General features: G+C 39.2%; 1 protein-coding gene across 2 annotated transcripts in view; it reads left to right on the forward strand.

The window, feature by feature from the left end:
• FAR2 (fatty acyl-CoA reductase 2) overlaps positions 1–14,409 on the forward strand; it is a 151,348-nt gene that overhangs the window by 94,704 nt on the left and 42,235 nt on the right. For both annotated transcript variants that reach the window (XM_047065341.1, XM_047065342.1), the window contains exon 2: positions 10,624–10,852. In XM_047065341.1, the coding sequence (XP_046921297.1) occupies positions 10,664–10,852 (189 nt within the window). In that variant the 5' untranslated portion in view covers positions 10,624–10,663. The remainder of the gene's footprint in view (positions 1–10,623; positions 10,853–14,409) is intronic.

Genomic DNA, 14,409 nt, shown 5'->3' on the forward strand with positions numbered 1-14,409 from the left:
TATATGCTCTGAATCAGCATCTAATAGATCGTGCTATTTTCTCCCATAGCCAAGATTCACAGGTCCATGAGTTAAGGGGCAGAAATGAGAGTGTCACCACTCACTATTACCCCAATGACCCACTATCAAAAATTTTCTCCCTCTCCCCATGATCCTGTGTTCTGCTGGCTTAAAAATCTTAGTTCCAAAGGGAAGAAAGGTCCTACCAGGAGACAGAACAATGATTCAATTGAACTGGAAGTTAAGCCTGCTGTCTGGCCACTTTGAATATCTCATGCCTCTGAATCAACAAGCAAAGAGGGGAGTCTCTGTGCTGGCTGGGGGAGTATTGATCCTAACTACCAAGAGGAAACACATTGGAGGTAAGGAAGAGTGTGTCTGAAATATAGGCGATCCCTCAGGGCATCTCTTAGCATTATAATGCCCTGTGATCGAGGAGCCAAGATGGCTGAACAGCATGGAAGTTTTTTGTGTGTCTCGCGTCCATGAAATACAGCCAGACCAACACTAAACCATCCTACACACCTAGAAAACTGATTGGAGGATATAATGCCCTGTGATCAAGGTCAATGAAAAACTACAATGACCCAATTCAGAGAGGACTGCTGATGACCCAGACGCTTCAGGAATGAAGGCTTGGGTCATGCCCACCAGGTAAAGAATCCTGGCCCACTGAACTGCCAACTGAAATGTAGTTACAAATACCATGTGACTAGTTACAGAAATGATGACTGTAGTTGTCATGATTATTTTTGTTGTTTTGTTATGAATACATTTGTGTGTCTGTGTAAAACAAATGTTTTCCTCACTATCTAATCCTCTTATGTGAAATAAGATATATTAATTTTATATCTTAGTATTTAACTGATTTCAACTTTATGTCATAGTATTTTAAGTTATAGGATATCAGAAAGAAGAGTAAATATTACCCAAAGACTTTGCATCGTCTTCTGGGGAAAGGGTTAGTATGTTTTAGTTGTATGCAGGATAGTTATATAATGTTGGGCAGAAGTATGAGTTTGCTATTGTCATTATTTTGGAAATTATGGTTTAAGGAGATTTGCGTGGGTGCCAAGTCAACAAGGGTGGACTAATGATGTTTAATTTTATATGTCAACCTGGCTAGACCAAGTGCCCAGATATTGGTCAAACATTATTCTAGATATTTCTATGAAGGCGTATTTGAATGAGATTAGCATGTTAACGAATGGACTTTGGGTAAAGCAGATTACCCTCCATAGTGTGAGTGAGCCTCATGCAATTACCTGAAGGACTCAATTGAACAAAGACTGACTTCCCCCAAGAAAGAATTCTACCTTTGGTCTTAAACTGCAACTCTTCCTTGAGTCTCCAGCCTGCAGATTTTGGATTTACCAAACTTCCATAATCTCATGAGACAGTTTCTTAAAATTCCCTCCCCACTCCCACACACACATTTTTCTCCCCATCTCCCTCCTTCCCTCCCTCTCTCTCTCTCTCTCTCTCTCCCCTCCCACTTATTTCTCTCCTCCCTCTCTATCTCTATTTTTTCTCTTCCTCTGTCTGTTGATGGATGGATAGATAGATAATCTATGTCATGTCATCTTAAAAAAAAATAGTCTTTAGTTCTAAACAGAGCATGAAAAAGTAGGTTAGCTTACTATCCATTCAGTTGGGTTCCTTTGGTCATTGTGTTAATAGATCAACTATTCTTTTATTTACAACCCCACCAATTTATAATTAATCAAGACAAAATAGGAAGCATCAAGATTTCCATTTGATTGTGACTTTTTTTTTTTAATTTTTTTTCAACGTTTTTATTTATTTTTGGGACAGAGAGAGACAGAGCATGAACGGGGGAGGGGCAGAGAGAGAGGAAGACACAGAATCGGAAACAGGCTCCAGGCTCTGAGCCATCAGCCCAGAGCCTGACGCGGGGCTCGAACTCACGGACTGCGAGATCGTGACCTGGCTGAAGTCGGACACTTAACCGACTGCGCCACCCAGGCGCCCCTGATTGTGACTCTTGATACCATTTTAGAATATTCACATGTTGCCTATTGTTTGACTTACCTATAAGTAATAATAATGGTACTATGCATTTTTATAATGCTTTACCATTTAGGAAGAATGTTTACATTTTAATTATTCACACCTAACCCAGTAGGTCCCATATTGTAGGCTGTCTACACACCTATTTAATCAATTATGATGAAATAATGAGTTTAGGTCATATTTTTCCTTTTTCATCTTTGTTAAGTTTGGAGGGCTTTTTGGAACACTTACTAATGAGCTAAGCACAAGGAAACTAAGAAGAATGTGTTAAGGTGATTAGTAAATTTTGTGTTTCTAAAGCCAGCCTGGACTGTCCTTCCCCCTTCAGAACTCTTTCCAAATTGGTTTTTCCTGACTATGGCTCATTGCTAATGTGATTAGTGAGGCTGTGCCCCCAACAGTTGCCCACAATACCCCTGGGGGTTAGTATGTCCCCATCAAGAACTTGAAAGTTCTCGCAGAAAGACTTTATATAACAAGCCCACAGTGAAAGGTATCTAAGTTTATTGCTGAATTGTGGAAACTAAAGATAAATAAAAAAGAAAGAATTCTGATGAAAACTCTTTTTTTCCTACTAAGTACTTGAAAGCAGATATGTGACTTATATACAGACTCTTAAGGCTTGGATTAATGACGTCTCTATAGTTTATTGTAAAAGGCCTGTCCATATTTTCACAAACATGTAAATGCCACAAATCAATAGCCTACCTCTATCCCCAAAGATGGGAAAATGAGACAGATACATTTGCTTCACTAAAAAGGTCTACTCCATAATTGGAGTAAGGTTGATAGGAATTATTGTCAAGTTATTTTACTTATCCCAAAATGTTCATCTCTCTGTTCATGTGTGTTTGTGTATGCATTAGGCTGCTCGAGCTACTATAATAAAATACCACAAACTGGGTGGCTTTAACAGACATTTATTTCTTATGGTTTTGGAGGCTGTAAGTCCATAATTGTGGTGCAGGCAAATTCAGTTTCTGGTGGGAGCTCTCTTCTTGGCTTGTAGACAACTCCCTTCTCTGTACCTACTTACATGGCCTTTCTTTGGTGCCTAATGTTTAAGGAGAGACTGTTCTTTGGTGTCTCTTCCTCTTCTTATTAGGATGCCAGTCCTGTCGAATTAGGGCCCCACCCTGATGATCCCATGTAGCCCAAACACCTTATATCCAAATGCCATCACAGTAGGTGTTAGACTTTGAACTTATGCATTTGGAGAGGACATAATTCAGGCCATAAATAGTGTTTAATGTAATTTTAGCTACATTTTTAAAAATATTTAAACACATTTTAAACAAATGAAGTTTGGGGGCACCTGGGTAGCTCAGTCAGTTGAGCATCTGACTCTTGATTTTGACATAGGTCAAGACCCCAGGGTCATGGGATTGAGTCCCTCAAAGGGCTCTGTGCTGAGCTTAGAGCCTGCTTAATACTCTCTCTCTTCCTCTGCCCCTCTCCCCAGATTGTACTCTCTCTCTCTCTCTCTCTCTCTCTCTCTCTCTCTCTCTCTCTAAAAAAAAAAAGAAAAATAAAATACATAAACTAAGGAGGCTTGTTTTGCAAATTTCTTTGTACGTTTAGTGCCCACAGCAAAAGAAGAGCCTATAAAAATACCAGCTGCCATGACTTTCTGGGAACTTTTTCAAAGTATATATTATTAAATTACCATTTAAAATCATGGAAAGAAATTACAGACATGAAAAGAGACTCTTTCCCTTTAATCCTATCACACTATTATACAGCTACTGTCATTGATTTCACACACACACACCCCCATTCTTTCCCACAGGGGTTTGTAATGGACATTAATGATGCTTCACAAGTTTGTTGTCTCCTTTTTTTCATTGAATAATATTTTGTAAATGCATTTATGTGATTAATTCAACACATTTATTGAAAGAATTTCAACTGTTCAATTTTGATGAAGCAGAACAACTTTCATTTACTGAGTTTTACAAAATAGCATCAATTTTCTTCAATAGATCAGCCCATATTACCAGGCTCATTGCCAACTGACACTCCATTTGCCTACATGAGATATATCTTAATACACATCATGTCTGAATTTTCACAAAGGGTAACAGAATTATCTATAGATGAGATTGGCTCAATTATTTATAGAATTATTAATATACAGTAACCAATACTAAATGGTTTTCCTTGGCTGATCTGTTGGCCCAATTGCTATTCTTTCCAAAGTTTGCCCATAATCAGTTTAGATGGATAAAATTGAGAGGCTCAATCTATATGAAATGTGGGGTTCATAGTCTAACTTAAAGCACAGAGACCAGAAGAAATTTGGTTACATAAAAAGGGGGTAATCTTTCTCTGAAGAAATCTTCCTTCATCTTCACTTTGAGTACTATCAGAATTTGCCATGCGTGTAATTTGCTTGGGTAAATATACTTAGCCATGAAGGATTTAATATAGGTAAAATAGGGGTAGCAGTGGATCTTATTTGTGCTTAGCTTCACAAGCAGAAATTTAAGCCTTGAATCTTGATTTTTTAGTATGATGTGCTGCATATTATAAAATGAGAATTGAAGAAGGTCCAAGAACAATGATTCTCTGAAGAAGAGGCAATTTTTCCCGAGAGCACATTTAGCGAAGTCTAGACATACCTGGCTGAGGAAGAGCGATGTTATTACCATCTAGTGAGTAGAGGCCAAGGATGCAAGTAAAGACTTTACATTGTACCGGACAGCCCCCTCCCCCAAACATTTATTCATCTCTAAATGTTTATAGTGCCAAGACTAAGAAACCTTGGTTATGTAAGATTCCTGAGAGGCAAAGAAACTTGTTGGGTTTTTTTAATGTTTTTTTTCTGAAGGACTGTCAAGAAATTTGGGCAAGCTTGTCTCCCTTACATTTCTGAATCTTAATTTTTTTATTTTCCAGAAGAACCATTCAAAGAATAATTCCCATATGCTGAAACCAGCAAAAATGTATATAACTTGGCACAACAATTATGATTCAGGATTTTCACATCTGTTCTCTAGAAATGAGAACAGCCTCATTTTACTACCAAAAGGATAGTAAAAACTAGCTATTTCTACTCATGACCATGGGAAATGATCTTAAGGAGAAAGCTCCAGAATAGAAAGGAAGAATCTAAGCTGCCTACAGCCTATTCACTGCTATTCCCAGTGCCTACCCAGTATCAGGCACGTAGTACGTGTCCAACAAACATGCACTGGCTGATTTTCATAGGCCCCCTCATTTATCATTCAAGCGTCATACATCCTACATTATACAGGATGATTCTGAAAGTTGTCAAAGTGGCTTAGGCTTCCCACAAGCCATATCATGAGCATGAGGGACAAGAAATTGTCCTTTGCTCTCTGCACTGGCAATCAGAAGATATGAAAGGCAAACCATGACCTGGTCAGCTGTCCTAAACATATTACTCCTTGAAGAGTTGCATATCGTCCATTACTGAATGTAAGGTTATTTTAATTTTTAAAAGAATTTAATTATTTTAATGCATTATATTCAGGGTTAACAGTCCCTGGACCTTGCAAGTTTAACACCCAGAATAGAATTCAGGGAGCCAAATTTCATATAGGAGTTTCTGGGGCCAGTGTTAAGCCATATATTGAGAGTGGAAGCAACAAGTAGAGGAAACATCTCTGTTACAGCTTTGATCGGAGGATGAGGAATTCCCTGACATTTTTCAGAATCGCTTGTCTTGATCAGAGTCTTGGCCACACTCCTCGGCCACCTGCTCTTGACAATTGGGTAATGAGTGCCAGGAAATACTGTTTTATGTTTTGTTTTCCTGTCGGAGAACTCAGTGTTCTCTGCCGTGGTTTGGGTTGTATTTGAGAAGTAGTTGGACCAGACAGAACAGGCAAATTCTGTCCTTTGGGGACACATCAACCCTTCCTTTGTTCTATAAGAAATGGGCTCATTAGAAGTATATTACCTGCTTCCTGAAATTTTTTATCACATGCTACATCCAAAACTGTGTCTGGGATCAAAATATGTGAACAGTAATGGGGCACCTGCGTGGCTCAGTCAGTTAAGTGTCTGACTTTGGCTCAGGTCATGATTTCTTGGTTCATGAGTTTGAGCCCTACATGGGGCACTGTACTGACAGCTCAGAGCCTGGAGCCTGCTTCAGATTCTGGTGTCTCCCTCTCTCCGCCCCTCCCCTGCTCAAGCTCTATCTCTCTCTCTTTCTTAAAAATAAATAAACATTAAAAACATGTTTTTTTATATCTTAACAGTATATTTGCATGGAAAGTAACCCTATCCAAACTCAGTTTCTCTTCTGTATTTCCCTGCCAACCAAACTCATTTATGCCTAATATACTAAAGGGGTATGATGCCAAAACATTTTTATATAAAAAGGAATTGGCAAGGGTCATCATCAAGTAGAGTTGCATTTGGGGAAAACAGTTTACTTGGCTGGATGGTTGATTGAGTTGTAAATCACCTCTTATTTCCAAAAGAGGATATTTAAATGCATAATACAGAGTACTTAAAATAAATGTCAAAGGGAAAAACCAGAAGTTGTTAAGAGGAAAAACATATAATACAGTGACTGTATTAATAGCTAATACTTAGTATATACTATAGGAAACTAAGAGCTTTCTTTTTTTATTGACATTATTAACATACAATGTTATATTCATTTCAGATATACAATATAATAAATAATTCACCAATTCTGTACATGGCTTAGTGCTCATCATGATAAGTGTACTCTTAATCCCCTTTGTTTATTTCATCCTTCTTCCCACCCACCCACCCTCCGGCAAACATCAGTTGGTTCTCTGTATTTAAGAGGCTGGTTTTTTGCTTGTCTTTTTTTCCTTGTTTGCTTTGTTTCTTAAATTCCATACATTAGTGAGATCACACGCTATTTGTTTTTCACTGTCTGACTTATTTCACTTAGCATTATATCCTCTAGGTCCATCCATGTTGTTGCAAATGGCAACATTTCATTCTTTTTATGGCTGAGTAATATTCCGTTGTGTGTCTATACCACCTCTTCTGTGTTCATTCATCTGTTGATGGATACTTACGTTACTTCCATATCTTGGCTATTGTAAGGCCGAGTAAGGCTTCAGTAAATCTAAGGAGGCATGTATCTCTTCAAATTGGTGTTTTTGTTTTCTTTGGGTAAATACCTAATAGTGGAATTACTGGATCATATAGTAATTTTATTTTTAATGTTTTGAGAAATCTTTATACTGTTTTCCACAGTGACTGCACCAAATTACATTTCCACCAAGAGTGCACAAGGAGTCCATTTTCTCCACATCCTCACAACACTTGTTATTTCTTGTCCTTTTGATTCTACCCATGCTGACAAGTGTAAGGTGCTATCTCACTGTGGTCTTTTTTTTTTTTTTAATTTTTTTTTTCAAAGTTTATTTATTTTTGGGACAGAGAGAGACAGAGCATGAACGGGGGAGGGGCAGAGAGAGAGGGAGACACAGAATCGGAAACAGGCTCCAGGCTCTGAGCCATCAGCCCAGAGCCTGACGTGGGGCTCGAACTCACGGACCGCGAGATCGTGACCTGGCTGAAGTCGGACGCTTAACCGACTGCGCCACCCAGGCGCCCCTCTCACTGTGGTCTTGATTTGTATTTCCCTGAGGATGAGTGATGTTGAGCATCCCTTCATGTGTCTGTCGGCCATGTGAATGTCTTCTTTGGGAAAAGGTCTGTTTGGGTTCTCGGCCCATTTTTAATCAGATTATTTGGGATGTTTTGATGTATACTTGTATGGGTTCTCTATATATTTTAGATATTAAGCCCTTATTGGCTATATCATTTGCAAATATCTTCTCCAATTAAGTAGGTTGCCTCCAATTAAATATCTTTTGATAGTTTCCTTTGCTGTGCAAAAGCTTTTTTATTTTGGTATAGTCCCAATAGTTTATTTTTACTTTTGTTTCCCTTGACTGAGGAAACATATCAAGAAAAATGTTTCTATGGCCAATGCCAAAGAAATTACCACCCATGTTTTCTTCTAGTTTATGGCTCAAGGTGTCATATTTAGGTCTTTAATGAATTTTGAGTTTATTTTTGTGAATGGTATAAGAAAGAGGTCCAGTTTCATTCTTGTGCATGTGGCTGTCCCGTTTACCCAGCACCATTTGCTGAAGAGACTGTCTTTTCTCCATTGTATATTCTTGTCTTCTTTGTCAAAGATTAATTGACCATATAAATGTGGATTTATTTCTGGGCTGTCTATTCTGATCTAGGTGTCTACTTTGTGCCAGTAGAATACTGTTTTGATTGCTGAGAGTTAAAAACAAATTTTTAATGTTTATCTTTATTTTTGAGAGAGAGAGGGGGGCAAAGTGCAAGTTAGGGAGGAGCAGAGAGAGGGGGATTCACAGAATCTGAAGCAGGCTCCAGGCTCTGAGCTGTCAGCACAGAGCCCAATGTGAGGCTCAAACTCACGAATGAGAGATCATGACCTGAGCTGAAGTCAGACACTTTACTGACTGAGCCACCCAGGCGCCCCTGATTGCTAACAGTTTTAATGTATTCACTCATATAATTCTTACCACAGCATTATTAAGTGGATGCTTTTGTTATCTCCATTTACTGATGAGCAAACTATAGCATAGAGAAATTCATAATTTGCCTGAGGTCACAGAGCTAATAAGTGGTAGAACTGGGATTTGATTTCAGATGGTCTTGCTTAGAACCTGTGCACTAAACTAGGATGTCATACTGCCTTCTGGACGTGGTGACATCACTTTCCTGAGTTTCAAGGCAGGCAAGACAAAACTCATCAATACTTTTCCCAAGTGATAAAATCTTGAGAAAATCATTGGATACATTGCAGCATGAATAACATTATTGAACATGACCAAAATAATAATTGCTATTTTGCACCAAGTCCAAATGTGTTCTTCAAAATAGTATTTTTCACATCAGCCTTCAATAAGAGGGGTTTAAATAGGGACTCAGGGGATATAGCTAACATCATTTGAAATCCAGATTTCCTAAATTGAATAGTGTTGATGATTGGGTGTGATTTCTGTCACTGATCCCTATTTTATTTGCATTTTTAACAGTCTATAATTATCTTGTTTGCATATTTACTTACTTTTGTGTTGTTGGCCTCTTCTGCTAAAGGGAATGCAAGGGTCTGTTTGCCTTATTCATCTGTTAATCTTTGGAACTTTGCACAGATGCCGGCATGATAGGTCCTCAAAATTACTTGTTGAGTGAATTCATGAGTGAACGAATCCTCCAAAGGCTAAGAGCTCTGCCCAAGAACAGCCTCAAATTCCTTACAGTATAAACTGTGTCTATAATTACAATTTGTAAGTTATGACTATGAGAAGTTAAGGAGTTCGTTGAGGAGTTACTGGCAGAGTAATCCTGACTGGACTTGACAAGGCAGGGTGCTGACTCTTCTGCCTGTTTTTGTCTTCTTCACGAGCTCTGATGTTAGGGCCAGTCCCTGGGCTTGTGTTTTGTAAGATCAACCCAACCCCATCCAGCACATTGCCGGGGAGTGGCTACAGATGGCCGTCAGTGACAATGACAGAAAGGAAGTCTGCACCCACACCACAGCACTGTTTCATTCAAAGCTCTCCACCGCTGCTTCCAATGGACAGTTTTAAACCCGGGCTTAAAGACGAAACACTTCACGTTGCATGCCTACAGCATATGGTGCCTTTTCCAGGAGGCCCAGGATCCAAATGCCGCATGTGGCTTCCCCCTACCAGATTTGCTCCTTCTCTGTGTTCCTGGCAATGGCCGGAAATGGACAATAGATCACCTGGAGCCACTTCAGCATTAACAAAGTCCCTGATCTGTGGCTTCACTTGTTCGAGCTTCTCTGCCCTTTGTCTCTTGCCACATTTCAACCCTAAGAATAGCTACCATACAGGGAAAGGGAGGCATATATATTCAGAAATGGCTAGGTGGGCAAAGGCCTTTTAGTTCAAGTGAGACCAAAAGCTATTTGTTCCAATATTTTCTGTAAATAAAACTGCCACTGTAATGGTAATTCCATCATAAGTTTCAAAAAATGTGATGGCTGTTCTCAGCTTAATTTTCACAGGCTCTGGGGCCACTCCTAGCCTTATCATTTACATTCTCGTAACCCTGAACTCCTTTTATTTCCTCCATATAGCACAATCTATAGCTTGTACCTTTGCTTTTGCTTTTTGGACTGGGACACCTTTACCCCAGCCCTTCTCTGCCTTCCAGTTTTACCTCATGCATCACCACCTATTCAGGCAGGCCTTTCTGAAATTTCCAGATCCTGCTGTACACCCCGCCTCTGTGACCCCCTTTGTTTTAGCACTCATGTATTATATTTAATGATGTATTTAGGTGTTGGCCTCCGTTTGAATAAGAGCAATTTATTGAGGGCAAGAACCATGTCTCACTCATTTTTTGCCCACAATTCCTGGCATAAAGTCTGGCATTTAATAAAGTGATCTCAATAAATCTCGATTGAAATGAATCATTTGTCAATAAACCATGATGTCCTCACTTGGGCCTTTTTCTACATTCAAAACTCCTGGAAGCATCAGAAACATTTTAAATGACTGCATTTTTGATCTTCTGAGAATGTAACATTTTGTTATTTCTCTTCCTTTTCAGGAACCTCTTTCTGGAGCTATAAAAGACAAAGAGAAGAATCATGTCCATGATTGCAGCTTTCTATGGTGGCAAGTCCATTCTCATCACTGGGGCCACAGGCTTCATGGGCAAAGTGTTGATGGAGAAGCTGTTTCGCACCAGCCCAGACCTGAAAGTCATTTACATCCTTGTGAGGACCAAGGCTGGCCAGACTACGCAGCAGAGGGTTTTCCAGATCCTAAATAGTAAGGTATGCCTTAGGGGAAGAGCCTTGGGGCAAGATGATTCACTACAATATTCCCTGACAGCCCCAGATTGCAAGTGGGGGGGCCTGGATGCCTGGGCAGGTAGAGGAGAGGAGACAAGATGGCAATCAGGTGCTCATAGAAATCTGTGGTGTTTTCCTGTAGGAGAAGAAAGAGGGCATAGGCTCTGTCCAGGGCAGGTGAGCAGATACTCTATGTTCTGGAAATTACTGAGTAAGAATCAAAAAAGCTAAAATCCCCAGAGTGGACTCTCCAACCTCAAAATCTGTCAAAGTTCAACAGAACCCTTTCCTACTTCTAAATTCAAGGTAGTCCCCCCCCCCAAGTTTTGGATATTCTATTCTATTCTGAACAGGTATGATTAGTAAATAGCCATGCGATAATACTTGGCAGTTGTCCACACTCCACAAGGTTTAGGTGTTACATACTTATCTATGGTAACTTGGTATTTGTATTATTCCATCGGTTCTTCTAAGGGGAAAACATGGAACATGAAATATTACATACATAAAGGAGCATTTGTGTATCAGACCCCCTCACTCCTTAAATAAAAGATTATACGTATCCTCCCATGTTTTATAAATCTGAAGGTAGTATTGGCTTTGGTCTCAAGCATATCTTAGCTCAAATTCTGGCTTATCGGTTTATTGTCACTTTACCTCATAAGCTCCGGTTTGCGGTGTTCAGCATAGGAACAGAGACAAGGACTTCCCAGGATTGCCACAGGAATTAAATAAAAAAAAAAAAAAAAAAAAAAAAAAAAAAGGCATGTGTCTGGTTCAGAGGCCCCTTTGAAATATACAGGGTCATTTAGGGTTGGCAAAAGGAAAATTTAAATAAGGTGTTTTCTTGTTGTTGTTTTTTTGTTTTCTTTTATAAAAAGCCTCCTTTCCCATTTGTAGGAATGCTCCCATCTAACGGAGGCAGTATCTGTTAGCACAGCACATTACAGACACTCAGGAACCCCAATGATCACATTTACCTGCAGGTACCTGGATGAGATTTTGGTACAAATGATCAAGAGAATCAGGAAGGCCTCTCCTGTTTCTCATGGCTTGACTCAGCAGTGGGACAAATAATAGTAGCTGACAGTTATGTAGTTAGTACTTATGTACTTAGTATTAAGTACTTATGCACCTAGTACATGGCAGGCACCATTCAAAGGCTTTTTTGTGCCTTACCTCATTGATTTTTGCAACAGCCTGATGAAAAAAGAATGATTCATATCCTCAATTTTCATTTTCCAGATTTTATGGATGGGAACACAGGCCTGGAGTGTTAACTTACCAGAGGTCACCCAGGTGGTAAATGAGAGACAGACTCTAGATCTCAGTCTGGCCCCTGAGGCAACACTCTTGCCTCTGCCCAACACACTGCCTGCTTTGTAGCTAGTGGGTCTTAAGACCAAAATGATAAGGTGGCATAAAGCTGAAATCTAGATCTCTCTTCAGACAGCTGTGTTCACTTATATATCCCTAATGGAGTTTGTTTTTCTCACATAGCAGACATGCCTTTTTAGCTTTGTAGCCGGCGAATAGATCTCTAGATAAATATTGTGGCAGAGTCTTGTGGTCAGCACTGTCTTTACCTACTGTTCTTTTCAATCGCACAACAATATTACTTTTGTCCTGGAGATCTTGATTGTACTGTACATAACTTATCTGTGAAACTGACTTGCAGATCTCCACACTTGTTCCCACTATTGGGCTATTTATTGCCTGCTATTGACCTTTATGTACAGTGGTTCTCAAAATGTGGTTTCCAGACCAGCAGGATCAATATCACCTGGGAACTGTCTGTTATCGTCAGATAGTGCTTGAAAAGCATAGGCTTCACAAGGCAGACTGACCTGGGTTTGAACCTCAGCACTAGCAATTAATAGCTGTGTGACGGTGGGCAAGATATATACTTGTATCTATGAGCCTTAGTTTCCTTATTTGTAAGTAGGGTAATAATACCTTGCTCACCCGAGAGTGGTCTGTCTATCCACCTCACTCTATCTCTCTCCCCTACTCAAGTCTTTCTGGATTCAAATCCAAGTCTGACATCATTAGGTATGGTATAGTTTTAACCACTATCCCCTGTGGCCTCACTTTTTACTGTTATGCTAATTAGGGTTTATTGTATAGATTTCTTTTCTCCATAAATTTTACCTAAATGAATTATGGGAGGAAAGAAATCTGTTGCACATTAAATGGCTGATCAACTTAATATCTGTGGTAAAACACCATGTCTGCATGACCATTTTGTGGGGCTTCTTTTCTTTTTTTAGTACTTTTATTTATTGAATTCCTTGGACATCTAAAGAATTTGGAGAAGCTTATACACTATGATTATTTTTTAAGGCACCTTCTATTTTATCATTTATAACAGAAACGTTAATTGCTAAAAAGAACAGATTCCATCACTTATTGAAAACAAGCCTTTGGAGGGGTGCCTGGGTGGCTCAATTAGGTAAATGTCCAACTCTGGCTCAGGGCATGATCTTGCAGTTTGTGAGTTCAAGCCTCATGTCGGGCTCTGTGCTAACAGCTCAGAGCCTGGAGCTTGCTTCAGACTGTGTGTCTCTCTCTGTCTCTGCCCCTCCCTTGCTCACACTCTATAAATCTCTGTCTCTCAAAACTAAATAAATGTTAAAGAAAATAGGCTTTAGTTATCCAAAGACCCATTTTCTTGGCTATGTGGAATTTGATACCTACAAAAAGATTTTCCATGGGGGGAATAATGATGTGCTTTATTTTATTTCTGGGCATTCAAAAACTGAAAAGTTTCCACTACAAAAATCATGAATTCTTGCGTCAGAATATGAGGATGCTCTTGCTGATTGGCTGTCAAGAATGCTGTGTGCAGGGAAGGGACAGCCCAATCCTTATTAATGACTGTGACATTTAAGGTATTATTGCTCATATTCATTTTGAAATTAAAAATTCAAAAGAAAGACAAACCTTAAGATTACATTTTTAAAATATGTGAATAGACTCCTTTTGCACAAAAAAAAAACCCTTCCAGACAATATTAATTTTTTTGTTTTGTTTTTTGTTTTGACTTAGAGTATGTGGCTATTTAAATTCAAATTAATTACAATAATGAACTTTAAAATTCAGTTTTCAGTCATAGTAGCCATATTTCAGTGCTCAATAGCTACGTGTGCTGCTGGCTGCTTTACTGTACAGGTATAGAACATTTCTATAATCACAGAGTTTTAGACAGCATTCATTTAGATGGTTGAGTGTCTTGTATGGAAGGACCATGCTGTGATTAAGATTTTCATGCTGCCCCCTCATTTTTATTAACTCTACACTTACTGAAGTGCTTGCTTATGTGTCACACGTATGCTAGGCACTAAGGATATGAAGACAAAAATGACATGGCCAAGTCAAGTGATGGAGATAGTCATGTAAAACATGATTACAATGCAACACGAGTTCTCCAGAGAGAGGAAACCAAAGGGCAGTCTAAGCAGGAAGAACCACACCTGCAAATGGATGGCTGGTATGGTATATTTGAGAACCTCTGGGTGACTTGCTTAGCCCCAAACAAG

The sequence above is a fragment of the Lynx rufus genome, unplaced genomic scaffold, assembly GCF_022079265.1.
Source record: "Lynx rufus isolate CCGP_SWC_20201006 ecotype Redwood Valley unplaced genomic scaffold, mLynRuf1.p SCAF_7, whole genome shotgun sequence".
NCBI lineage: Eukaryota > Metazoa > Chordata > Mammalia > Carnivora > Felidae > Lynx > Lynx rufus.